This window comes from Ailuropoda melanoleuca, chromosome 3, assembly GCF_002007445.2.
Source record: "Ailuropoda melanoleuca isolate Jingjing chromosome 3, ASM200744v2, whole genome shotgun sequence".
Taxonomy (NCBI): domain Eukaryota; kingdom Metazoa; phylum Chordata; class Mammalia; order Carnivora; family Ursidae; genus Ailuropoda; species Ailuropoda melanoleuca.
The window spans coordinates 35,835,989-35,863,444 of record NC_048220.1 but is presented as its reverse complement, the minus strand read 5'-3'; the positions used below and the strand labels follow the sequence as shown (position 1 = coordinate 35,863,444).

General features: G+C 36.3%; 1 protein-coding gene and 1 pseudogene across 5 annotated transcripts in view; both read right to left on the bottom strand.

Moving 5' to 3' along the window:
* DDX4 (DEAD-box helicase 4) overlaps nt 1–27,456 on the bottom strand; it is an 86,662-nt gene that overhangs the window by 49,088 nt on the left and 10,118 nt on the right. Inside the window, exons 1-6 of one of the 5 annotated variants that reach the window (XM_019808844.2) lie at nt 27,029–27,443; nt 26,095–26,198; nt 19,420–19,480; nt 5,742–5,819; nt 2,440–2,517; nt 960–1,010 (exon numbers count right to left, since the gene is read on the bottom strand). In XM_019808844.2, the coding sequence (XP_019664403.1) occupies nt 960–1,010; nt 2,440–2,517; nt 5,742–5,819; nt 19,420–19,480; nt 26,095–26,166 (340 nt within the window). In that variant the 5' untranslated portion in view covers nt 26,167–26,198; nt 27,029–27,443. Of the gene's footprint in view, nt 1–959; nt 1,011–2,439; nt 2,518–5,741; nt 5,820–19,419; nt 19,481–26,094; nt 26,199–27,028; nt 27,444–27,456 lie in introns of those variants that run through there. The other 4 variants (XM_002928075.4, XM_034656249.1, XM_019808842.2 and 1 more) reach the window with 4 other exon arrangements.
* On the bottom strand, nt 8,423–8,751 carry LOC100480710 (annotated as a pseudogene).

The window sequence follows — 27,456 nt, the reverse complement described above, 5'->3', positions numbered from 1 at the left end:
TCTGCCTAACAACCTATAACAGGATGTCCTCTATTCTGCAGAATAGCAACTGTGGCTCTGAGAAATTAAGCAACTAGCTCTAAGTCATTCAACTAGGGGGTCACAGAGCAGGGACAGGGAACAAAGTCTGCAACTCCAAAGTATATTATGTTATTAAGATTCCACAGATAAGGGCACCTGGGTGGCTCAGTCGGTTAACCGTCCAAATCTTGATGACAGCTTAGGTCATGATCTCAGGGTTCTGAGATGTAGCCCCGAGTGGGCTCTGCGCTGGGCATGGAGCCTGCTTAAGATTCTCTCTCTCCCTTTCCCTCTGCCCTTACCCACCTCCTCTCTCAAAAAAAAAAAAAAAAAAAAAATTCCACAGATCAGTGATTACCAGACAAAAAGGCGTCAAAGTCAGCAGGGATGCTTTTTAAATACAGGTTCCAAGACCTCACCCAAATCTACTTAATCAGGCTCTCCTAGGAAAGCACTATTAATTACTGTAATCCATATTCTGGTAACATTACTCTATTCTCATTATCCTCTGTACTCCTCCAAACCGGTTTGTCAGTACCTTTGACAGAAATGTCTCGATTTCAGTAGTCATCTATATTCTCATGAATCTTTTTCCAATGTCAAGAATTATGTTAGGCTGAATGGGATCTGGATGTCCCAAACTGCATGTATATACGGACATGAGTTTTGATTCTTGATGTGCTCTTTCCATTATCCACTTTTTTTAAGGTAGCAAATCATTCAAAAGTTGCACCTCATAGATTAACTAAGGCAGGCTGAAAAAGGCCAAACTAGGATGCCTGAATTCTTGGTGAAAACTCTGGCAACAGGTGCTTTATAAAACTGGGTTTAAATAAATTAGAATTGAAAAAGACTATGACACTTAATCTTAGTTTCTCTTTAGCATGTACACCTGAACACTAAATTTTAAAATCCACTACAAAAAACTCTGAACTTACCTCTCCAAAAACCAGAGTTATCACCTTCTTCAAACTTGTTATTTGAAAAACCTATACAAAATAGAAAATTAAACATGCAAATTTCTGAAAACAATTACTTGTTCCTCTGTGGTAAACCAAAAAACAAACAAAAACTGAAGGGACTACCAGTTATCATGCACCCCCAAAATAAAATAAACCGCAGAGAGAGAGACATATATTTACACAAACACACACACACTGAATGAAAACTCACACAGGTTGCATTATGATTTCTGCCTGGTGTCAATTAACTAAGGTAAAAGGTCCAGCCAGTGCTATATTACCTCAAATGTCATATATATGTAGATGGTCAGAACAGTGGTATATATCAACATAAACACTATATACTTTCTATTCAAAATATCAAAGTTTTAAAACCTTATAAATTAACTCAATCTCTTCATCTGCCAGAGGACAATACAACTAAATTATAATCCAATATTCAATAATTTTTCCCATCTCAGTACTAAGGAAATTCTTCTGACATTTTTTGTTTACAAAATTTTTTTTACATCTTTCATTTAGCTCTACTTTCAAATTTCTCATATAATAAAAACCTGTATCTAGATTTATGTGTCTCTGGAGCATATAGATACATCTCTAAAATTAATTTTAAAAGCATTCATCAGTAATATTTCACAAAATTTTTAAATGTTGAATGTTAATAAAATGATCTTTAGTGCAAAAATATTCAGGGACTAATATCCATTAAAATTAAAGATCATTAATAAGATGGCTGTCAATCAGTATTTAAGCTAAAATATAAAATATTAAATATATTAAATCATGGCTTCTGCAATACAGAGACTAATCAATTACTGTGTGACAGATGTTAAATTTAACTGCAGAATGTATACATAAAGTCACTTAATATCTCAGGTTCAAAAATTCTAACACCCCTTTTTAGCAGAGAAATTTAATACACAATTATGATACAAAAATAAGTACACTACATCCTCAATATATGATTAGATGACAAAAAAGTTTTTCATTGAAAAGATATATCATTTCAAAATAAACACAATCTGTACAGAAAGAATATATTACCACGAAACCTAAGTTTTGAGTTATTTAGCTCATTTCAGAATTTACAATCTTTCAAGTTGGTTCAGAAAAGGATTATGATCTATCTACTGCCCTCCATAACTGCCCCTTCCCTCCATCCTACCTTCGACTGCTGGGTTTCCAAAATGCTTTGCAAGTCTTCAACCTACACATTACTGATCTCTATCTTAAATTCTGTTCCAGTTATGATATACAGTTTTTAAAGTTTTTAAGGAACAAAAGAGCTTCAAAGCTTTTCCTGGTTCTTTGCTCAATTAGATTGAGATTCAAATTTACCTTTGGAGGTATACAAGATGGATTTCTGGTTGCGGGTACAGGGGAAGGGAGTCTTGAGTACAGAAAAAAAACCAGGGTTCACTCAAATTGTGATCATAAGATACCATAAGCAATTTACCTCTATTTCCAAAACTCTTTCCAACTCCAAAACCACCCATTGCGGATGTATTCTCTCTTTTATTAGACTCGCCAGCATCTGAAAATGTTCAGATAGAGTTATAACTCTTTAAAACATAAAATTAACTGTGTCATTGAAAACTAGGAATTAAACCAATCTTTGGGATTACCGAAAATAAAATCTTTCAAAAAGTTGGGGGGGGGCATCTGGCTGGCTCAGCTGGTAGAGCATGCAACTGTTGATCTCAGGGTGGTAAATTCAAGCCCCAATGCTGGGTGTAGAGATTACTTAAAAATAAAAATCTTAAATGAATGAATGAATCTCTGATGTAAAGGGACTTCCAAGGATGGGGGAGAAAGAAGCACAGGATCTTATAAAGTTCAAATATCCTGCAACTTCTAGTTAAAAACTCTCGAATTAAAATACCAACATAAAAACATAAACATACTACTAGTGAAATACAGCTTTCTACTAGTTTTTATTTTACTAGTGAACTTTTATCAGGAAATTCAACTCTGTGACTTTGTGTATATTCAAACCTCATCCTGAATAGAGCCAGCTATTTATGTCCCTGTATAAAAGTCCTGCAATTGAAAATTTCATACTCTTGTCCTGTTTTTTAATTATTACTTATTCGTTTTGTTAGCGTTTAAACTGCTCTCAGTCTTTCCACTTTGAAAACTCAAGTTAGGAAGGAACTACATAATAAAAAATAAAAGCTGCAACTACCACTCCCTTAAGTCACATCTCCACCCCTCCAGGGTCTTGCCTCCTGTCATCCTTGTGAGCTTTATCTGCCACTACACAACAGTGAGCACCCAACATTTTAATTCACACCAAACAACTTCCCATACTCCACATTGTGAACTTCTAATATTTTCTACATTCCTACACACTATCCCTTAGGCATGGCATTCCCTACTTTCCTATTTTTCCTCTCAAAATTCTTTTCACTCTTCAAAACTCCAGTTCAAAGGCCACCTTGTCTATGAAGTCTTTCAAACCTCCAGTCATAATCAATCCTTCCTCCATACTCCCACAGCACACTCTCTTTATTTCTTTCCATGTGTTTCTCTACCAGTAGTTAAGAATTTTGAGAGCAGAGTTGCTATGGCAAGAAGCATAGCTATTTATTTTTTTTATAATAATTTTTTTTATTATATTATGTCAGTCACCATACAGTACATCCCTGGTTTTTGATGTAAAGTTCCATGATTCATTGCTTGCATATAACACCCAGTGCACCATGCAATACATGCCCTCCTTACTACCCAACACAAGCCTATCCCATTCCCCCACCTCCCTCCCTTCTGAAGCCCTCAGTTAAGAAGCATGGCTATTTAAAACAAAAAACTGAAACAAAAGACATCCGAAATGACAAAAACTGCCACTGTAAACTATCACTAGAAAAAATTAAAGCATTATCTTGTGGTCTTCATAAATTGTGTCTTATCTAACTATATCATATACTAATACAAGACAGTAAAGGATCTCCAGAACTCCTAAATCCATGTGCAAAATTGTATATGAGCAATGATCCATATTTTCATCAGATTCTAAAGATGTATATGATTCAAGAAGTTAAAACTATTTAGTTCATACTTCACAGAACATGAAAAGTGATCAATACTATATTATAAGAAATTAAGAGTCAATTTCAAAAACAAATTACTAGCTATGAAAGCTCTGAGAAAAAATATAAAGAATGAAACTAAAATATTACATTAACAATAAGGGAAAGGAGTTACATTCATGGGTCTATGAATTTTCAAGATTATACGTAGTACAATGATAACTTTTTAAAGTGTTAACATTCAACCAAGAGTTTTTATCAGAAGCTTAATGTGTTTTCAACCTACATGTATGGAATTAAACCATGTGTAGTAAAATTCTCTCTCAGTGATGGTTTTCTCATTTAAAAACCCTTTATTCAGAGATATAGGCTTCCAATTACAGAATGAATAAGTCACACAGATAAAAGATAAAGCAAAGAAAATACAGTCATTAGTATTGTTAATAATGTTGTATGGTGACAGATGGTAGTAGCTACACTTGTGGTGAGCACAGCATAACCTAAAGGGTTGAAAAACTATGCTGTATACCTGAAACTAATGTAACATTGTGTCAACTACACTTCAACTTTTTTTTTAAAAAGAAGAAAAAAAAATCACCTTAAATTAATGTAAAATTTTAACAAGATATATGAGTATACTTTCTGAATTTGAAAATTAAAAAATAGCTAATTAATTTAAAACATTTCTCTGGGCGCCTAGGTGGCTCCCTAGGTTAAGCATCCGAGTCTTGATTTCGGCTCATGTCATGGCCATGACCTCAGGGTCCTGGGATTGAGCCCCACTTGGGGCTCCCTGCTTAGCAGGGAGTCTGCTTCTCCTCTCTGCCCCTCCCCCTGCTCGTGTGTGCCTGCTTGCTCACTCTCCCTCTCTCTCAAATAAATACATAAAATCTTGAATACATATATCTATAGAACTACATCTGTGTTAACTGAATCTAAACAAGAAATTAAGTTTTCCAAGTATTAAAGGAAATACCACACATCAACCTTTAGTGTCTCCAATGAATAAAAATACCTAGAGATAAAGTTTTTCAATTAACATCTAATGAATTCAAGATTAAGTGTTATGTGTACTTAAAACTACCAATTATCCCTAAGTTACGTACCCTATAAAAGAAATAAATGGTCATATGGACCTTAAATAAACTGGAGGTTTTAATGTTTTATGGCCCTGTACTAAAACATAAAGCAGAATACTTTCAGCATTTTATTATCAAATTTAAAAATGATCTGTAGGAAGGTATTCTGCTATATCATTATCTGTCAAATCAAGTCCTGGTTGTTCTAAAAATAAAAAGTTCCAAGCTTGGGGAAATGACCTTTTAATACTAATAAGCTAACAGAAATGCTTCCATATTGTCTTTTCTTGAAAAATAAAAACTTAAAGAAGAGATACTTCTCACCCAGATTCTGAAGCTTTTACAAACACTCCTCCTATGTCAATTGTTGGATATCAATAATCATCACCACATTAAGTAGCTCTGTAAAGCAACTATCTTTAACCAATCTATTTAACCCATCTATTTTACCAATTTAACTATCTCCTACTATCCCAGAAAAGGAAAAAGCAAAAAGAAAACTGTTAATTGAAAAAATGATAAACTCACTATTCCAAAGTCTACTTTCCAGTGAGTTACAACAGATTTAGCTTTGCACTAAACAGTCATAATAGTCTCTATTCTTTCCATCATTCAAGTTGATAAGATTAAAGAAAGACAAAGATGCTTACCTCTGTTTCCCATACTCCTCCCAGAGGCAAATCCGCTTCTCATGAAATGATCTCTTCGAGAAGGTCCATCATCCATTTCTAAATCAAGTAACAATTTGAAGCAAGACAAAGTAAATATCTCGGTAGTACACAAACTTTAACCGTTTTCAATGTGCCACCCCCCAGGACAAAGGAAGAATTCTATAAATCAGTAAGAAAGACAAACAGCCTAGTAGCCTACCTAAGGTAGTTCTCCAAAAGAAAAATAAATGGTGACTAAATCTTACTTAAACAAAATAGAAATCAAAGGAAGGAGATAGCTTTTTTCAACCTTATGGCTAACTGGAAAATGGTTTTAAGTTTGCTAATACCGAGAACAACTAAGGACAGGGAAACAAGCACAAATCATATACTATAGTGAAGCTACAAACTAGATCTTGATCCTGGCTTTAAAAGAATGTACTTTTTGAAAGTATATTAATTTCTCCTCTGGATAAACAAACCCAATTGTCATAGAGAAACTAAATCAGTACTTAAATCTCTGCTTCATGCCTAGATACAGTTTTACAGGTGAGCTCTACCAAACTCTCAAAGAAAAAAATCATTCCAATGACATATAACCATCCCAGGAAATAGAAACAGGAATTATTCCCCAACTCATTCCACCAAGTCAACCTAACTTTGACATGTGAAGGACAGAAGAAAATCTCTCTTACTCACAAGTAGATAAAAAATCTCTGTAACAATTATTAGTAAAACAAATCCAATAGGAAATTGAATAGATAAAATATTATGACCAACTGGGGTTAATTCCAGTATACAAGGGTATTTTAACATCACAACATCTTAAAAAGGTAATTAACATTAACATATTAAAAAGAAAAAAAACTATCTCCATAGGTAAAAGTACATGAAATAACGGTTTATGACTTAAATACATATACTTATGGGCGCCTGGGTGGCTCAGTCACTTAAGGGTCTGCCTTCGGCTCAGGTCATGATCCCAGGGTCCTGGGATTGAGCCCCTCATAGGGCTCCCTGCTCAGAGCAAAGCCTACTTCTCCCTCTCCCTCTGCCTGCCACTCCCCCTGCTTGTGTTCTTTGTCAAATAAATAAATAAAATCTTTTAAAAAACAAAAACATATACTTAGCAAACTAAGGGATTTTCGTGGCAGCTCTGTTCATACTAGCAAAAAGGAAACAATGCAAATATCCAACAAGAATAAAAAAACGTGGCATAGTGGCACGAGAGAGTATTACATATATTGTGCTCTATACTTTATTATGTAGTATTATATATATTGTATATGTGTAGTATATTCATACAAGAGTATGATTATACATAAATCAAAACAACTGGCAACATGGATAAACTTAAAAAACAACACTGAATGAAAAATTCAAATTGCAGAAAAAGACTATATACAGTAAGGTACCATTTTTATGAAACTCAAAGAAGCAAACTTAAATGCAGTGTTTGGGGAGACATACATATGTAATAAGTTGTTTTAGCAAAGAAAAGAAAACAATGCAGTATAGGAACTGGACGGGACAGAATAGGAAAAGAGTACATAAGCTATACAACAGTAGTAGTAATGTTTTTAAACAAGTGATAGTTCAAAATATTTATTAAGCTTTACAATTTGCATATATGACATTTTTAATACAGTAGGTATTTTTGTGAAAATGTCTTCAATGAAGATTCAACAAAGTTGCAAGGTAACAAGTATTGAGTTTTTAACTCTAACTAGTTGCCACACAGCTAACACAGTAAAAGAAGACTTACAAAGTAAAAAAGTGCTAAAAAATATTTGAGCTACATAACCCTCTTCTGTATGTTCCTCCTCTTGCTAGATTCTGGCATCACAATTCACATGTTTCCTTCTCTTTCGCTGAGGCTAGACATTTCATCAGGTAATCTAAAGGCTGCTGAATTTCAGGCAGTAGTAACCAAGTTAAGTTCAAATGCTTTCCGATCATGCACAGTTCAAAGACAACTTAAGAAAGATTTATTCAAACTCTAGCTGCTCCAACATTCAAGGGATTCCACATGGAAGTAGCAGTTCCAGTAGCACTAAGAAGTAGCCTAGCTTTTGGCATACAGCAAACAGGAAAGGGAAGGTGACATTACAAGGACATAGCCAGAAAAATTAGCAATTCTCTAAACACCAACTTCTAATGTTTGCCAGGCTCTCCCCAAATATACAAGATGAGAACAGCGTGCCTCAGCTGGCTCAAATTCAAAGCTATGCTGTGTAATACTACCATCCCTAGCCACATGTGGCCACTTAAATTCAAAATTAAGTTAATTAAAATGAAGCGAAATCAAAACTTCAATTCCTCAGTTGTCACTCAGTTGTATGATACTTAGTTGTATCATATTAGTGCAATTAAAAAATATTTCCATCATCGCACAGAGTTCTAATGAACAGCACTGGTCTAAGATTGGTAGTTCCCAAGCTGTGGCACAAAGACATCACGGAAAAAGGAGTATGGTGTTCAGTCATGTTTCCATCTTGAATCAACATATAAAGCTGACTTCAGTACAGTGGTACTCAAATACCTAAGAAAGTAACATATATATGACACTGCAAGCTCTTTTTTTTTTTTGTGGATACCATTAGTTTATTATAAAAGAGAGACATGAAAATTATTTACATGATGAAAGACTTCACAACTTCCCTGGAAAGGGCAGCTTCACTTCATGCCATTTTAATAATGATTTTTTCCACATACTTTCCAAGAATGTCACACCTCTAAATACGAAATAATCCTTGTCATCTAGAATTACTTTGGTGCCTCCATATTCTGGAAGAAGAACTTTATCTCCAACTTTCACACTAACTGGTTGACTCTCTCCACCCTTTCTTTTAAAGCCTGATCCAACAGCTACTACTGTTGCTTACAAGACTTTTCCTTGAGATTTTTCTGGAAGCATAACACCTTCTTTGGTTACAGTTTCAGCTGCACTCCTTTCAACTAAAACTTGGTCAAAGAGGGGACGAAACTTTCTAAACACCAGCTCTGCCATGACTCCTGCTGCTGCAGTTTGTACTCTACTCTGGAGCTGCCACCACTGCAAGAAGACATTGCAAGCTCTTAAGAGTCAACAGGAATTGTTTTACCCTTAAGTAATAGAGTAAAATATCCTTAACTCAACTGAAATTCCTGTATATGCATCCCAGGATTTCTTCTATCTTTTGACATTTATATTATTTCACCACTACTGATTTTTCTTTCTGTCTCTCTTCATCTGCTATAATTTCAAGTAACTCTTCATCTAACCCATGTTGCACTTAAGATTCACATGATACATGTCCATTTGGTTACTATAATATCTAAATCCACACTTCTCCCAAATTCTGTAACAAAAACCCAATTACTGGGACACCTGGGTGGCTTAGTTGGTTAAGCGTCTGCCTTCAGCTTGGGTCATGATCTTGGGGTACTGGGATCAAGCCCCACGTTAAGGGTCCCTGCTCAGTGGAGAGCCTGCTGCTCCCCCTGCTTGTGCTCTCTCTCTGACAAATAAATAAAATCTTAAAAAAAAATACCCAATTACTAAGATGGAAGGCCAAAAATTAAAATTACCATAGAAATAAGTGTGGGGAGGCAAGAGGATAAATGATTTCCTAGTAGGAGCATGGAATCTTGTATTCTGAAACCTCACTCAAGTCAAGCAAATTTAGCTAAACATATACGAGCTATACTGTATTATGCCTATTAGTAAAGAAAGGCTCACAGAGTATTAAAGCTTTATAAGCCTTATAACTGCTTAACTAAAATGCCTGTGACACTGTATCATGCAAGCCTTAACCACACGTGGAATTGAGAATGAAAACATGATATGGTTATACTCCTATATGGCTTCATCTATTTTAATAAATTTTCAACCATGTCTGGAGAGAAAAGTAAATTCTCATTATATATAGTTTCTTTCCCCAACAGTTATATGCCCTGTTTGGCCAAATAAAATAAAGTACAATAGATCTAATCAAACAACGCATAGGACTGTTTCCTTCAACAAAAGCATTCTACATTGGTATACAGCTTTACACTTTAAAATGACTTTACATGCATCACGTCATTTGATCTTTATCCTCATAACAACCCTGTTAGGAATCAGGGTAGGTGTTGCCAAGTTTGTTTTTAGAAAAAAATGAAATTAAAAATCCCAAAATAACAGAACCTTTAAGTGCTAGGTCTAGAAGGTAGGATTTTCATCCCTAAACTGTGCCCAACTATAGCCATTCCAAAACAATTCCAAAAACAATTTAAATTAACTGAACTAGCAGCAAGACATTTTAAAAAAAGAGAGTAAGCTTACACCCAAAAAGAAAAACTTAAGATTCAAGTAGTTTATTACCAAACTAAAATTAGTCGACAACTAAAACAAGTGGTAAAATTTAAGATAGCAAAAAATTACCATTTGAGGACCACAGATACCACGCACTATGCTACATTAGGCCTTTATATATTAACTAGCTTATTTAACACTTATAAAAGGTATTATACTCATTTTAAAAACAAGAAAACGAACAGTTTAGAGAACCCTGGCAACTTCGCCAAGGTCATCCAGCCAGTATGAAGACTGGACTTCAATATGAACCCAATTATCAGACTTAAAGGCTTACTTATTAAAGACCTGTATACATTCTCTACAGTAAATCTGTGAGAAGCCCCTTGCCATCTCCAGATAGTAAATCATAGGACAAAATTAAAAATAAATTTGGAAGACCCCATTAGTCATTCAAATTTGAAAAGTAAAACAGAGGACAGATACAAATATTTTTAGGAGTTACAGAAAAGAGCATGCAAAATTTTTAAAAAGCTGAAGGTAGAGTCTAAAAATGATGGTCCAAAAACAGAAGGTTCTAATAAATAATGAATCCAACTTGTCTTCTCTGCTCTTAGCATATAGTCAAGAGGAAAGAGGCAATTACTCTCTTTAATTTTTTTTTTTAGTCATTTTAGGGATTGCTGCTCTCACTTTCGTGAATTTAATGATATATCATTACTGAATTTTATCAGGTTCAATCCCCATCATAATAAATACATAGTAAGAAATACATCAGTAAAGAACTCCATGATACTAATAAATGATGAAGTATAGCTATTTTTCTTTAGTGCTCTGAAGCCTATCAAAACAAATCAAAAGAAATAAAAATAAACTCCATTTAAAATGAAATTAGATTAATGAAAGCAATTCCCACTAAATGACCAAAGAATATGCCCCACATATAATCACATTTGGACCAGATCCAGGAAGGAGGAGCAAATTTGGAACAAGTTTAAAAAATTTACATATTTAACCACCAAGCAAAAGAACAAAGAACTATGGGACTTCACTATGAGCTCTAGTCCTCCTGTAATCTTCCAACCGTCTTCCAGAGTGATCTGCTTAACCCAAGGTGAAAAGGGTAAGGGAAGATGAGAAAGAATTGGATGGCAAAAAGTTCTGAAACAACTTCTTAGTGTTTAGGAGGGCAGCCAGCTGTCCAAACTACTTATCCCCTTTATTATCCCAAGTAGCTCAAAGACTAAACATTTATAAATCATCAATGTTCAGTTTTCCAAACAGAGATAATGTAATTATGAAAGTAACATGCACAAGAATTGCCTGGGAATCTTGCTAAAATATAGATTGTGATGCAGTAGTTCTGGGTGGACCATTAAACTCTGTATTTTTTTTTAAGTTTTTTTTTTTCATTTGAGAGAGAGAGAGCCTGCACAAGCGGGGGGGTGGGGTGGGAGGGTGGCAAGGGGAAGAGGGAGAAGGAGAAACAGGCTCCCCACTGAGCAGGAAGCCCGACACAGTCTCTATCCCATGAGCCTGAGATCATGACCTGAGCCAAAGTTAGGTGCTCAACCAAATGAACCACCCAGGGACCCCTAGACTCTGCATTTCTAAGAAATTCACAGGTGACATCAATGCTACTTGTCAACCACATTCCAAGTAACAATATTCTCACATCCACCAAAAGACATACCAGAAAATATACTTAACAGGAAAATACTGTAAACTAACCACATGCCCATTAATACAACTTATGACACAGTTGGAATACTATACATCCATAAATAACCTATAACTACTTCTAATAACATGGAGAAAAGCTTGAACACAAGAGAATATAATGTATAGTTCCATTTTATATGATTCCTATTTATAAGAAAAACTGATCTATGCTGCTAGAAATTAGAATAGCAATTACTCATAGAGTGATAGTGCCTTGAAGGAAGACATACGAGGGTTTTTTGAGTTCCACTAATGCTCTGTTTCTTGATTTGGGTGCTGAACATGAGGGTGTGTTCAGGTTGCTCAACTTCAATGAGCTATACATTTATGATGTATATCTTAGGTAAAAATACTGAATGTGTGTGTACACTACACTTCAAAAAAATTTTTTTTCTTGTTAAAGAAAGAAGAATGTGGCCTAGACAGATATGTGGACAAAGGCAACTAAACTTGTAATAAACAGGGAATTTCCATGTTCCAGAGCTTATTTTCTTAAAAAGATGAAAAGCATAAAACCAAAATTGAGTTAGGACAACACAAGAAAAGATAACTATAGGCCAATCTTACTTAGTTCAAAAGCACTAAATACGGGAGCCTGGTTAGCTCTGTCAGTTAAGCATCTCACTCTTGATTTCAGCTCAGGTCATGATCTCAGGGTCGTGAGATTGGGCTCAGCACTGAGCGTCAAGCCTGCTTGAGATTCTCTTTCTCCCTCTGCCCCTCATCACCCCACCCCTACTTGTACACATTCTCTCTAAAAAAAGAGAGAGAGAGAGAGAGAGAGAGAAAATCTGTCTCCTTTGGGGGAAAAAAGTGCTAAATAAAACATCTCATTTCACTGAATATTGCAATAAAATAGCTATACAGGGCTTATCCTAGGAACACAAAGTTAGTTCAAGTTTAAAGAACTCTATTTATATCACTACATTAAAGATTTAAAGGAGACAACAGAAATCAGTAATTCAAAAAAAAGGCATTTGTTAACATTCAACTGCCTTTTTTTTTTTTTTTGATTGAGAGAGAGAGAGAAGGAGGAGCAGAGGGAGAGGTGGGGGGGGGGAGAGAAAGAATCTCAAGCAGGCTCCCCACTGAGCGCAAAGTCTGACATGGGGCTCAATCTCAAAACCCCTGAGATCATGACCTTGGCCAAAATCGAGAGTTGGACATTTAACTGACTGAGCCACCCAGGCACCCCTCAAGCGCCTTTTCTAAACAAAATTAGTATTTGAGCAAAAATGGAAAGAAACTTCCTATTTAGTTAATGATAGGTTTCATCCATTGCTTGAAGACAAAAAAGAACAAAATTGTGTGAGATGAAATTTTCATCATATTTCAATAGAGAAAAGACAGACTATTTAACAGATGGTGCTGGGAAAACTGGGATACTTTATGTGGGGAAAAATGGGATCTCTATTTTACATCATATTTAAAAGAATGGATTCAACTGTACACTTAAAAAAGGTTAAGCAGGGGGTGGCTGGGTGGCTCAGTCATTCAAGTGGCTGACTCCTGATTTCTGCTCAGGTCCTGACCTCAAGGTCATAAAATCGAGCCCTGCATCCAGCTACACTGGGAGTCTACTTCAAATTCTCTCTCTCTCTCTCTCTCCCCTTCCCCCTGCTTGCTTGCAAGTGCATGCTCTCTCTCTCTAAATAAATAAATCTTTTTAAAAATATGGTTAAGCAGGGAAAACTTATTCAACTTCATAAAGACTATCTACAAAAAACCCACAGCTAACATCATAGGTAATAGTGAGAAACTCAAAGCTTTTCTACCAAAATCAAGTACAAGTCAAAGATGTGCCCTCTCATCACCCTTTTCAATATAATACTCCAAGTCTAGCTAAAATAATAAGGCAAAAAAAGAAAATGAAAGGTACACATATTGGGAAGGAAGAAATAAAGCTGTCTTTTTTTTAAAATGACTTGATCATCTATGTAGAAAATCCAAAATAATGACAAAAAACTCCTGGACTAATAAGCAATTATAGCAAAGATGCAGGATACCAGATTAATATACAAAGCCAACTGCTTTCTTGTATACCAGTAACGAACACATGGACTTCTAAAATAAAAACACATTACCATTTACATTAACACTCAAAAAAATGAAATAGGTGGGTATAAACACAACAAAAGGTATAGAAGATTTATGAGGATAACTACACAAAACTCTCATGAACACAATCCAAGAATTAAATAAATGGAAAGATATTTCACATTCATAGATAGGAAAATTCTTTATTGTCAAGATGTCGATTCTTCCCCAGTTGATCTCTAGATTCAACGTTAACCCAATCGAAATTCTAGCAAGTTATTTTGTGGATATTGATCAACTGATTCTAAAGTATATGTGGAGAGTTTACATTCTATACCTAGAATAGCCAACAGAATATTGAAGGAGAACAAAGTTGTATGACTGACACCACACAACTTCAATACTTACTATAAAGCTATAGTGATCAAGACAGTGTATTATGAGCAAAAGAATAAACAAATCAATGCAACAGATTAGAGAACCAAGAAACACCCATATAAATATGGTCAATGATCTTTGACAAAGTAGCAAAGGCAATACAATGGAGCAAACAAAGTCTTTTCAATGCATTCTGCTAGAACTAAATATCCACATTGGTGAGGGGGGAACCTAGAACCAACCTCACACCCTTCACAAAAATTAACTCAGTGGATTACAGATCTAAATGTACATGCAAAACTATAAAACTCCTGGAAGATAACATAAGAGAAAACCTAGATGGCCCTGGGTATGGAGATGACTTTGTAGATACAAACAAAAGCACGATCTATTAAAGAAATAATTGATAAGCTAAACGTCACTAAAGTTAAAAACTGCTCTGCTCAAATCTTTAAAAAAAAAAAAAAAGTGGAGGAAGCGCATGGGTGGCTCATTCAGTTAAGCAACTGACTCTTGATTTTGGCTCAGGTCATTTTCTCAGGGTCCTGGGATCCAGCCCAACATCAGGCTCCATTTTCAGCATGGAGTCCGCTTGTCCCTCTCCCTCTGCTCCTCCCACTGCTCTTGCATGTGCTCGTGCTCTCTCTCTCTGTCAAATAAATAAATAAATAGAATCTTAAAAAAAAAAAAAATTCTGCTCTGCAATAGGCGATGTTAAGAGAATGAGAAAACAAGCAACACACTGAGAAAATATTTGCATAAGACACATCTGATAAAAGACTTATATTAACCAAAACACACAAAAAATTCTTAAAACTCAACAATAAGAAAACAAACAATTAAAAAATGGGTCCAAGACTTTAACAGATACATCAGAGAAATGTAAATTAAAACAATAAGGTACCACTACATAGCTTTCTGAACGGCCAAAATCCCTAACACTTGACAATACCAAATACTAGCAAGACTGTATAGCAACAGAAATTCTTACTTATTTCTGATGAGAATGTAAAATGGTATGGATATTTTGCAAGGGAGTTTGGTAGTTTCTTACCAAAGTAAACATACTCTTACCATATCATCCAGCAAGTATGCTCCTTGGCATTTACCCAAAGGAGTTGAAAACTTATATTCACACAAAAACCTGCACACAGATGTGTTTCTAGCAGCTTTATTTCTAATCACCAAAACTTGGACACAACCAAGATGTCTATCAGTAGGTGAATGAATTAAAAACTGTGTTATATCTAGACAACAGCATACTATTCATTGCTTAAAAAAACAAAACAAAACAGAAACAAAAACAAAAAACAAGTGAGCTATCAAGCCATGGAAAGACATGGAGGAAACTTAAATGCATATTACTAAGTGAAAGAACCCAATTTGAAAAGCCTACATACTATATGACTCCAACTGTATGACATTCTAGAAAAGGTAAAATGATACAGACAGTAAAAACATTATTGGTTGCTAGGAGAAAGAGGAGGAAGAGAGATGAATAGGCAGAGCACAGAGGATTTTTAGGGCAGTGAAAATTCTCTTTTTGGTACCATAATGATGGATACATTCATACAAACCCACAGAATATACAACACCAAAAGTGAGCCCTAACTATGGACTTTGGATGATTATAATCTGTCACTGTAGGTTTATCAATTGTAACAAATGTACCACTCCGGCTGGGGATGTTGATAATGAGGGAAGCTATGCAGGTGTGAGACAGGTACATATGGGAAATCTCTCTTCCCCTCAATTTTGCTATGAGCCTAAAACTGTTCTAAAAAAAAGGAAGTCTTGGGGCACCTGGGTGGCACAGCAGTTAAGCGTCTGCCTTCGGCTCAGGGCGTGATCCCGGAGTTCTGGGATCAAGCCCCACATCAGGCTCCTCCGCTATGAGCCTGCTTCTTCCTCTCCCACTCCCCCTGCTTGTGTTCCCTCTCTTGCTGGCTGTCTCTCTCTGTCAAATAAATAAATAAAATCTTTAAAAAAAATAAAATAAAAATAAATTTAAAAAAGGAAGTCTTATTAAAATTTTTTTTAATTTTAAAAAATGGTTAAAATGGTAAATTTTATGTTTTATTTTACCACAATTAAAAAAAAAAAAAAAACTTCACTGTAAATGCTAAAGACTCATGACCTGGGGTGACCAGAAAAACCCAAAGGTCAATGATTCTTTTTTGTGAAACCTGGATGTACACTCATATTGCATGTATGAGGTTCTAATTTGGCACTCAAATAATTACGGTTACCATGTTTTTTAAAAAAGAAAGAGATTCAGATGATTAAAAGCTAAATGTGAAAGGTAAAACTCTATAACATAGGTGGTTACTTCTGACATAGAGGTGAGGAAGAGTTTCTTAATTAAAACTACAAAAGCAAATCAGAAACCAAATCAAAAAAATATTCATTAAAGCACTTCAGAACAAAATTTTTGATCAATAAGGCACATCATGGACAAAGAACACAGATATAGAACGGAAGGAGATATTCACTATCAGAAGAGCATAAAATCTAAAATACAGGAGAAGTGCCTGCCAATCAACGAGAGAAACAGAACATGCATAATATAAAAATGGACTAAAATATGAAGAGGCAACTTACAGAAGTGGAAACCTAAAACAATAAGAAGCACATAAAGAGACAGCCTCTTAATAATCAGATGAATGCATTTTAAAAATGAGATTTTACTTTACACTCAAAAGAATGGCTAAAATTAAAAGACTCAATAATTTCAATTATCAATAACTGCAATTATCAATAATTTCAGTAGACTAGTATAGTTATTCCAGAGAACAATTGTTAAATATTTAGTCAAATTAAGTACACATACACCCATGAACCTATAATTCCTTTCTTTTTTTTTTTTTTTAAGATTTTATTTATTTATGTGACAGAGAGACAGCCAGTGAGAGAGGGAACACAGCAGGGGAGTGGGAGAGGAAGAAGCAGGCTCCCAGCGGAGGAGCCAGATGTGGGACTTGATCCCGAAAGCCGGGATCACGCCCTGAGCGGAAGGCAGACGCTTAACGACTGCGCTACCCAGGCGCCCCTATAATTCCTTTCTTGAGTCCATTCCCTAAAGACTTTCTCACTTCGGCCTAATAAGAGAATAGCATAGAAATATTTATCCTTGTGGTGGCAGAGGGTAATAGGAGGTCTTCTCAGTGTTCATCATGGGAATGGGGGGTAAATTAAACTTGACGATAAAGTGTATGAAATACCTTGCAGTAGTAAGAAATAATGACATCGATTATCATATATAAAGCAATCTTAAACATAGCTGTGGGGTGGAAAAGAATGAGATCTTTAGCTCTATCACATTTTTCTAAGTTAAAAATATATGCACAGAAAAAACAGGCACACAAAATGTGTTAAAACACACACATAAAAAAGAATAGTTCCTTTGGGGGATAAAACGGTAAGAAACCCCGGACGCTCTTACATAAATGGCTGGTCTAGGAATAATTCAAATATTCAAAAATGAGTAATGAAAAAATCAGCAAAGGCAGCATAAGTTCTGTGCAATACAATGAAGGAAGAGGGAAGGACTTAACAGCAAAATGACATAGAAAACAGTTTAAAAAAACTTAACTCCTCTAGACAAACACTAGCTGATTCCTCTTTAGAGAACCTGCTGTGCCCAACAAAACAGCCTGGTCCTGGCCCAAACAATCCATAGTAGAGCCAATCAGTCAACAAGCTGAGTCCATGCACATAAAGTTGATTTCTCATCGGCATTTTTAACGTTCCACTCTTAAATACAAAAAGGCACACAAGTATCACCAGACTTTTAAAGGAAACCACCCATATAAAAACAGAGTAGGCCAGGGCCAGGTGGGACTGCAAAGGGCCATGGCTGACCTGGCTCCAGTAAGAAAGGCTCCCCATGCAGACACCCAAATTCAGGGTTCAAGGTGGATCTTCAGGGCTCCAGCCTAGCAGACACCCATCTGGGGTCCTCGTGGGGGGCAGAGAATGGGTGGAGAGGAGTCTAGGGGTCACACTAGGCCCCAAGTGTAAGATATGTGACCGCACTCCTCAACAAACCAAATGTGGACCAGGCCTACTCATCAGCGGGCCCAGCCTGGGCCAAGGGTGCCCAGGCGTGGCAGGGGTGGACAAGGGAAAGAAGAGTAATTGGTCTGGTGCCCATGATGGGTGTTACAGCTCAGCCAATTTTACACCAAAGTTACTGAATTCAGAACAAGTTTTTTAAAAGTTTTAAGATTCTGAGTAGTTGAAATGATGTCTGGCAGAGGCTTAAATATGACAATTCAGGCACTAAAGTGTTACAGTTTGAGTTGAGTTTAAGAAGGAAGGAAGACAGCCTGGAAGGAACAGAATAGGATATAAAAACCTAAGCAGAGTACACATTATTTGATTATTTAATGTTTATCTCTTTTATAGAATTTATCCTTTTTTGGATTTTATTCATTTTTGAGGGTTTATCATGACTATAAATATGATCCCCTTTTATTTTATTTATTTTTTAATTTAAATTCAATTAGGCAACATATAGTATATCATTAGTTTCTGATGTAGTATTTTGAGGTAGAGAACACATGCATGAGAGCTGAGGGCGAGGGTGTGGGGGGTCTCAAGCAGGCTTCATACTCAGAGGGGCTCAATCTTACGACCCTGAGATCGTGAGCTGAGCCAAAACCAAGCGTTTGATGCATAACTGACTGAGCCAACCAGGTCCCCTGAACTTTTTTTCTTAATACAAGCATTTATAGCATATATTTCACTCTAACATCTGCTTTTGCTGCATCCATCCCATAGGTTTTGGAATATTGTGTTTTCTTTTTATTTTGTTTTGAGACATCCTTTGATTTGCTGTTTGATTTCTTATTCGGCCTATTGCTTCTAAGTAGTGTGTTGTTTCATATTTACATTGTTTTAAAAAAAAGGAAAGAAAGAAAGAAAACAAAACAAAACAAAACATCCTAGTAGTCCCATCTTCTACTCCCTTATATTAAGAATCCTGACAATTCTCTAGCAGTCTGAAAGCCAAATATGCAACTTCCAGGTTGGGCAAAGTTTCTACAGGACACCCACGAAATAAAATAATAGTCTATAGCACTACACTCTCTCTTCTCTCCCTTCCTCTAGCTAGAAGTGGCCCTCATCTTAAAACATTCTAACAATAAATTCTCACAGAAATTTAACAAACACACTTTACAAGATGTCTACTAATCTGCTCTTCATTCACTAGATAAAGCCCTTAACCTAAAAAGGGTTCCATCGTTTTGCCTTAACACGTACCTGATGATGAAGGTGGAGTCCTGTTAAAAGTGTCTCCATTTGCTCCAGAAGAATACCTTTCCTGTAAGAGGGAAGAAAAGACTCATTTTCTATTTTGAAAAAAAAAAAGTGTCATCAAAAATGCTAGAAAATTTTAATAACCGGGCTCTGTTCCAAACAAAACAAAGCAGACTATAAGATTTCTGGGTCACTCGTTACTTTATTAAATTATTCCAAAACCTCTTCACTTTAACACTGAATGCACAGCATTTTTTTTTTTTAAGATTTCTTTGTTTGCAGCGAGAGAGGGAACACAAGCAGGGGGAGCAGCAGGCAGAGGGAGAAGCAGGCTTCCCTCTGAGCAGGATGCTGCCTAATCCCAGGACCCTAGGATCTTGACCTGAGTGGAAGGCAGATGCTTAAGCATCTGCGCCACCCAGGTGCCCCGAAAGCATGGCATATTAACACATCACTTAAAACAGCGACTAGCAAACTACAGCCATGAGCCAAATCTGGTGGGCAACCAGTTCTCATGAAGTTTTGTTGGAAAAAATGTATTCGCTATCAATGCATATGTATTACATTTGCAGTGGTATATTTGCATTTCTGTTGGGCTCAGAAAATTCAAATTTTGTTATTAAATCAACACCTAAATGTCAAATTAATCTGGGAATCTTTCAACATTTTTCAGTGTATCTCTGCGTTAACAAAAACTTGAGTAATTTTCTTCTCACTTGGAACACCTAGGGTGTCCTTATCATTAACTAACTCCTTAATTTTCCCTCACATAAGCCTCCTCTACTTAGGACAAAACTTACAGAACTCTCAAGTTCTTGCACATGAAAAGCAGAATATAATAATTTAAAAATGAAAGGTGACCTAAAACTTACAAATGATATCTTAATTAACTGACTACATTAGAATAGTCACAACATTCCTTCAAATGAGTTCCTATAAATTAAACCAAAAGCTTGAGATAGTGCACTAGTCATACTTACTTTCTAAAATTTCTTTCACAAAAGTTATTTAGTAATGACTTAAAAAACTACTTTTATAAAGCTCAAGAGTCATCCAATTATTTTCTGCGTTATTAAGAACAGAAAGAACACCATCGTTGAAATGCCTTGGGTTTTTGGTAATTACTACGGTAAAAAGTTCCAATTTATGATTACCATAAACATTAACACAAATATCCCATGAGATAAATGGGTTTTTAAGAACCTGACTGTGATGGACTGGAAAGTCAGAATGCAAGACATAGCATGTTTAAAAAAATTTTTAAATAAATAAAAGAATTAAGAAGAGTGATCCAGTTTTTCCTCTTTAAAGTGAAATTCTGGGACGCCTGGGTAGATTCAGTCAGTTAAGCAACTGCCTTCGGCTTTGGTCATGATCCCAGGGTCCTGGGGTCGAGCCCCGCATTGGGCTCCCTACTCAGCGGAGAGCCTGCTTCTCCTTCTCCCTCACCTGAAACTAATGTAACATTGTGTTTCAAGTATACTTCCATAAAATAAACAGAATTTAAAAACCTAGCCATACTCTTTCACTTCCTATATCCAGTCAATCCAGTCCTATTAACTATTAAGTCCACAATTACCATCAGTGTCCTCTCCCTTTCCTCTTCCCTTTTCCTGAGTTCATTTTCTACCACTCTTTTCTTATCTCACTGTACTTTAGCCATACTATCCGTAGTGGGCCAAAATGTGGCCAACCACAGACATTAATTACCAAACCCTGAAACCTGTAAATGTTACCTTATTTGGAAAAAGAGTTGTTGCAAATGTAATTAAATTAAGGATTCTGAAATGAGGAGATTACTCTGGATCATCTGTGTAGGCTCTAAATGTCACCACCAATGTCCTTATGAAGGCAAAAAGAGTTAGGAGAGACACAAACAGGCAACCATGGGAAGACACCAGAGAGAGATGCAGCCACAAGCCAGAAAATGCCAATAGCTACCAGAATGCTGGAGGATGCACGGATTCTCTCTTAGAGCCTACAAGGAATACAGCCTTGGTGACACCAAGATTTCTAATTTCTGGCCTTGGGAAACTAATATCTTATTATGTACTTTATCTATCATGTTCACCACTATCCTCAATACCTAAGAGGGCTCAATAAAAATTCATTGGATGGGGGCGCCTGGGTGACTCAGTCGTTAAACATCTGCCTTCGGCTCAGGGCGTGATCCCAGCGTCCTGGGATCAAGCCCCACATCAGGGTCCTCCGCTGGGAGCCTGCTTCTTCCTCTCCCACTCCCCCTGCCTGTGTTCCTTCTCTCGCTGGCTGTCTCTCTCTCTGTCAAATAAATAAAAATAAATCTTAAAAAAAAAATTCATTGGATGATTCAAATACCAATTTAGAATTTTCAAAATGTTTTACACATAAGGGTTCTCATACGCAGCTGCAAATAATCCATTTGCATTTTGGTGAACACATTTCTTTTGACCTTGTATATACTCAGTATTTTCAATTTTGGAATATCACACTTTTTTTTTTTTAGGTCTTTTGTGTTTTTAAGCCAATGAATACTTCCATCAATATGGTAAGGTTTTGTTTTGTTTGTTTTTTAATGTGGTAAAGTTTTGATCTCAAAACTTTTTAGCAGTCAGACCTGCTATCCAAATGAACTTATAGCTGGACAGTTTGGATAGGGAAGAGGCATCTTCAGGGTTCACAATGTGGGGTCCAACGCACATAGTTCCATGTTTTCTTTCCCCAGACCCTTAAAGTCCTTAGCAAATATCTCTTTCATTTTATACCCAAAATCCCCTGAAATGCATAGAAGTATTATATCAATTTATACAGAATACCAAGATCTCATTTTGTATTCTAAGTTCCATGTAAAATAAAGCTCAGATAGGTAGTCCAAATAAACTGACAAGTTATGTCAGATAGTGTGTTGCATAAAATTTTAAAACTTTAAATTTCAAGCAAAGCATGTCTCTTCTTTGGTCTGACACAGAAATTAAAGCCCCAAAATATAGACAATATTATCCTCTATCCCTTCTTCTGATTGATCAGTCCTACCTAGGTCAGCCCCATACACAACCCCAGCTGAAGTCATCTTTTTTCCCCTTTTTCAGCAATTGCTACATGAAGACATCTTCTAAAATTACTGCAGCTATTTCAGCACTTCCAGAGCTGAAGAACTCCAACTCCTGAGTTTCACGTATCACACACATAACCAAAGTTCAAGAGAGTTAGCACGTCACACAAGAAAGAACAAAGAACCTCAAAATTTAGAAATAACTACCAAAGCCAGGAATAAATGTGACTGCTGCAAGAGCTCACAATCTAGGCTCGAATTTCTATATGTGAGAGCATTTTCCAAATAAAAGTTATCTCCCCAAATAAAAACATTTAACAATCGAAACTCACAGTGAAATCATCTACCCCATACTATGAGAGAAACCTAGAGCAAATGAGGACATAGTATAGACAGAGAAAAACGGAAAACAAAAGGCTCTCTAGTTTCACCTTCTCTCTGGAATCAGGCAATCTCTATCAGTTGACTAGAATCCATTGGCTGTAAGCTGTTGACGTTCAAAAGGATTTAGTTTTCCCTATCTTCCAGACCTACTCCACCAACATCTCTGCTATATTGCAATTTCTTTAACCTTCTCCTCAGCCTTCTCATACCTTTCTATCACTCTATTCTCAATTCCATTACTTATATTTTAAAGATTAGTCAGAGATCTTTCCTCCAAGCTTGCCACTTGGACTTTTATTTGGATTACCATTTTGACTGGCTTCCACAAGGTACACATACTGAGCAAGAAACAAGAATTTCCCTGCTTTCTAATAGGACACACTATATCCTCCCACATCTCAGTGATGATTATAAGCAGAAATTGCTCATAGTCTTCCTCAGGCTCCAGCATTTCAGCTTCCTTAGTTCTGCCAACTCAATCATTTCCAAGGGCCACATGTTTCCTTACTACTTCAGAACCATAGTATGAATGTGAACAGAGAAGTCCTGAACTTTATATTCTTATCTAGACAATTATTATAAACCTTGCTACTTAATAAAATTATAATTGTGGGGGCACCTGAGTGACTCAGTCTGTTAAGTGTCTGATTCTTGATATCAGCTCAGGTCTTGATCTCAGGGTCGTGAGTTCAAGCCCTGCACTGAGCTCCACACTGAGCATGGATGGAGCCTACTTACAAAAAAAAAAAAATTGTAATTGTGGATGGACCAATTATCTCAAGCTATGTTTGTTTTAATCACAAGAATATTTGTCTTCTGAAATGTGCCACCAAAAAGGCAGATAGGTGAGACAGAAGCAATCACTGTGAAGACTTACTCCCATGGTCATATAACAAGAAGCATTCATTACACAGCTAGTAAGCAAATCCAGTACCTTGTTATTCACCATACTCATCCACTCCAACACTCATCCCAACAAGCTTACATGCAATGTGTAATGGACTAAAAACTGAGATGTACGGACTACATCATTACTCAATAATCAAATTTTTCTTAACCTTGCATTCTTAACATTCCACACCTATGTGATAGGCCAACTTCAAAATCTGCATTTGGGAAGTTCTGACAGCTATCAAAACAGTGGCCTATTAGTTCAAAATTATATAAGCATGGGTAAATATTAAATCTCCAAAAAAAGATCCTGAAAAGTAGTCAAAAAAGGCTGATCAGATATTGTTTAAGACATCAATCCAAGACAGTTGCAGAGCCGAGACAAATTTTAAAAAACAAAAGCCCAGCTGTCTCTTAAACCAGAAATTCAGAACAGCCAATCAAAATGGTACCTTTAAATGAAACTAGACTGAATAAAAGACCTCAGATCTCTCCCACACATGCATATCATGTATTCACCCTCACTTTCTGCACTTTTTTTTCCAACCAAGGCAGACAAAGCCACTGATTGCACCATGTTCCTTCAAGTCAACTAGGCCAGATAACTAATTGTACAACCAGCACCAGGAATTTAGTTTGCAGACAATGCAAAAAATTTACAAGTTGGCCCCACACAAATGTATTCAGAATCATAAGGTGAAATTAGCATTCACATCCAATTTAGTATTCCTAATATTAACAAACAAGGTAGGTTACTAAATAGCAAAAATATTTCAAGAAAGGTATACCGAAAGCTCTGACAGTCAACCATTAGCAATTTCAGACACCCTATGCAATAAACATGCACAATATGCGCTAGTCTAGTGTAGTATTTGAAGAATACTTAATGAAGACAAAAATCTCAGACTAAGAAGAAATAAAAATTAGGTGACTAAAGTTCAAGTGAAAAAGTCTTTATCTGTGAATTAAACTTTGTAATATAATAAATCTACTGGGAACCAGGGGTAAAAAGAACCATAAAATACCTTTTGACCAAGTAATTCCATTTTTGAAAACAAAACCCCCAAATTAAAGCAAAACATAAGCTGTAGATATTCATGACATTACAGTGAAAAGCTAACATCTTAGATTCCCACCAACAGAAAATCAGTGATATTATGGTAGATCATTCCATGAAATATTATGCAACCATAAGAAATTACTTTGAGGAAATTAGTAGTAATATGGAATAGTGCTGAAGAGTGAAAAAGCTGGAATCAAAAATACTATTATGTACTGTCACTGGGGGGAAAAAAGAAGAAAATTTACTAAAAATTTATAAGAGTCTTTGTGCAAATAAGTAAGACTGTTAAGTGATTTTTCTCCTCTTTTCCCAATGCTGTAATAGAATTTTTATGATAGGCAGAGGACTATAAAAAAAGTAACACACAAAAGATGTCATTTCTAAAGTAAATTAAAAAAAAAAATGATAAATTCAGATTATTATCTTGGGTATTTTGAAATAAACTTTACATACAGATCAAATCCATTTAAAACAAATAAAGAATTAGTATTTTATATTTTTGTGTGATATAAGAAGTTCCACTAAGACATCACCTGAAATAAAGTGTTCATCAAAATTGATCAATATAATGCATAAATGCAAACTAGAAATTCTAAAAGAAAGAAAAGAAAAATCAACTTTTGGAGACATCTTCAAGTAGATTTCACTTATGCAAAAACAATCCCTTAAAATCTTTTTAACTTTTAACTTCTAAATAAATATATATAAAATACATAATATATATATTATATATATATAAACTTCTAAAATAGACTTAAAGCCAATTTTCAAGTCAGAATTGAAACCAAAAACCTACTCCATGGCCTCTTCTTGTGAATTACAATGTAACTCTTCAAAAGCCACTAAGGGAAAAGTTCTGAAGATCTGCATATTTGAAGAGCAACGTGCTGATATCATTTCAATCAGCCTACCATATTTATCTTTAGAGAAGTATATGAAACTAACCTTCAAAATTCAAAGTATCACCCAACACCAAATTGTATTTTTCAATTTTCAACACAAGTGTCTCTCAGACATATTCAATCACATTTGTACCACCCTGCTTCCACCCACAGTAAGTCCTAAATCACTCGCATTTAAATTGTTAATAATATATTTATTTTAGTTAATTATCAAATTACCTATTTCATTTCATTTGAGGCTTAGAGTGCCTCTTCCTCATTGTCCCTAAGATAGTTAATAACTATCAGATGGAGATAAGCACAGCATACTGAAACAGACTGCAATTTATAACTTTCCCACCACAGTGATTTTTCAACTTTGATAAAATCTGTAGCATTTAATAACCAGAAACTTTCAATGTTACTACCTTCTCGAATACAGGAACATAGGAAGACAAATGAGGTTTGATTATTTCTGCTTCCCAATCTTCATCTCCCATGGTGGCTTCCAGGCTTCCAGTTCTAGTTTTATCTTAAAACAACAACAACAATAACAACAACAACAACACACGCACATTTGGCCTGTTAGATCGCAATCATATATCTAAAAGCATAAACTATCAAAATTTCACATACACCTCCTGAAACTACCGAATTAGCTGCTGATCTTCCCCAAAGGTGTTTCCAAAAAGAGGGAAGTTTTGTTTCTTACCTTTTACCCACCTCTTTTTACCCTTAAAAATGAGTTGAACAACTTAATCATTCTAGCAATCACCATATCCCTACTAATGTTTAGGGTTTTCCCCAAAACCTGTTCACTGAATTTACCCTCGCCTTCCAAGTGTCCCCAAACAGCTTACTGGACATTAAGGGCAAGGGAAAATTTTCAACTACTACTCAGAGTTTCTCTCTTCGCACATCTCTGTAAAGATGCTTGGTTTGGAATCTTTGGTGGTTTAATGGAAGGGTGGGAGCTGCGGCCAAGGCCTTTAAGTTTGGCGGGGCAGGAGACCTGGGTTAAGTGTCCCAAATCCTTCCAACAATGGACAACCAGTTACTCCAAGAAGCGTACTCCAAGAAGCGTGCGTACACAAAAGGTACTACTGCTATTCTTGTTCAGAGAAAAAGCTGCTCAGGGGCTGGGCGGAGAAAAGCTCGTTCACTTCCTCTGTAGGCCTAGGGCCCTTCGGGCGTCCAGCAGTCTTTAAGACCTACACAGGCAAGAGAAGGAAAAGCCCCAAAGGACGGCCCCAAGCCCCACCTGCCCCATCTACTCTTTGTCTAGCCCAAACTCTGGCTATCGGGAAGCCCAAAGGAGCAGGTCGAGGCCTGCGCTAGGAAGACAGGCGCCGGGCCACTCACCTCTCCGCTGCTTGCTCTCCCTGGGTCCTCTCAGGCGCCGACGCCGCTTAAACGGCTGCACGTGCAGGACGCAGTCGACTGCGTCAGGTGCGCAGCTTCAACAACAAATGGCACCAGGCGACGAGCGCCACCAGCCAATCAGTGCTCAGACAGCCGGCGTCGCCCCGCCCCACCTCCACCGCGCGTTCCCTACTTCCTCGCATTTGAGGTGTTTGTGGTCAGAGCCACTGTCATGTTTGCATAATGGCCCGTTGGGCCTGTGTGTACAAGGCTGGCCATGACCACTTCTCTCTAGATTCTTAGGTGGGTTCTTCAACCTGGAGATGACCTAGATTTTCTCTGTGCAAGTACTGCAAGCCAAAAATGTCCACCTCCCTTTTTCTAACACCAAAAATAAAAAGGAAGATGGGTAGTGCCCTCCCTACAAC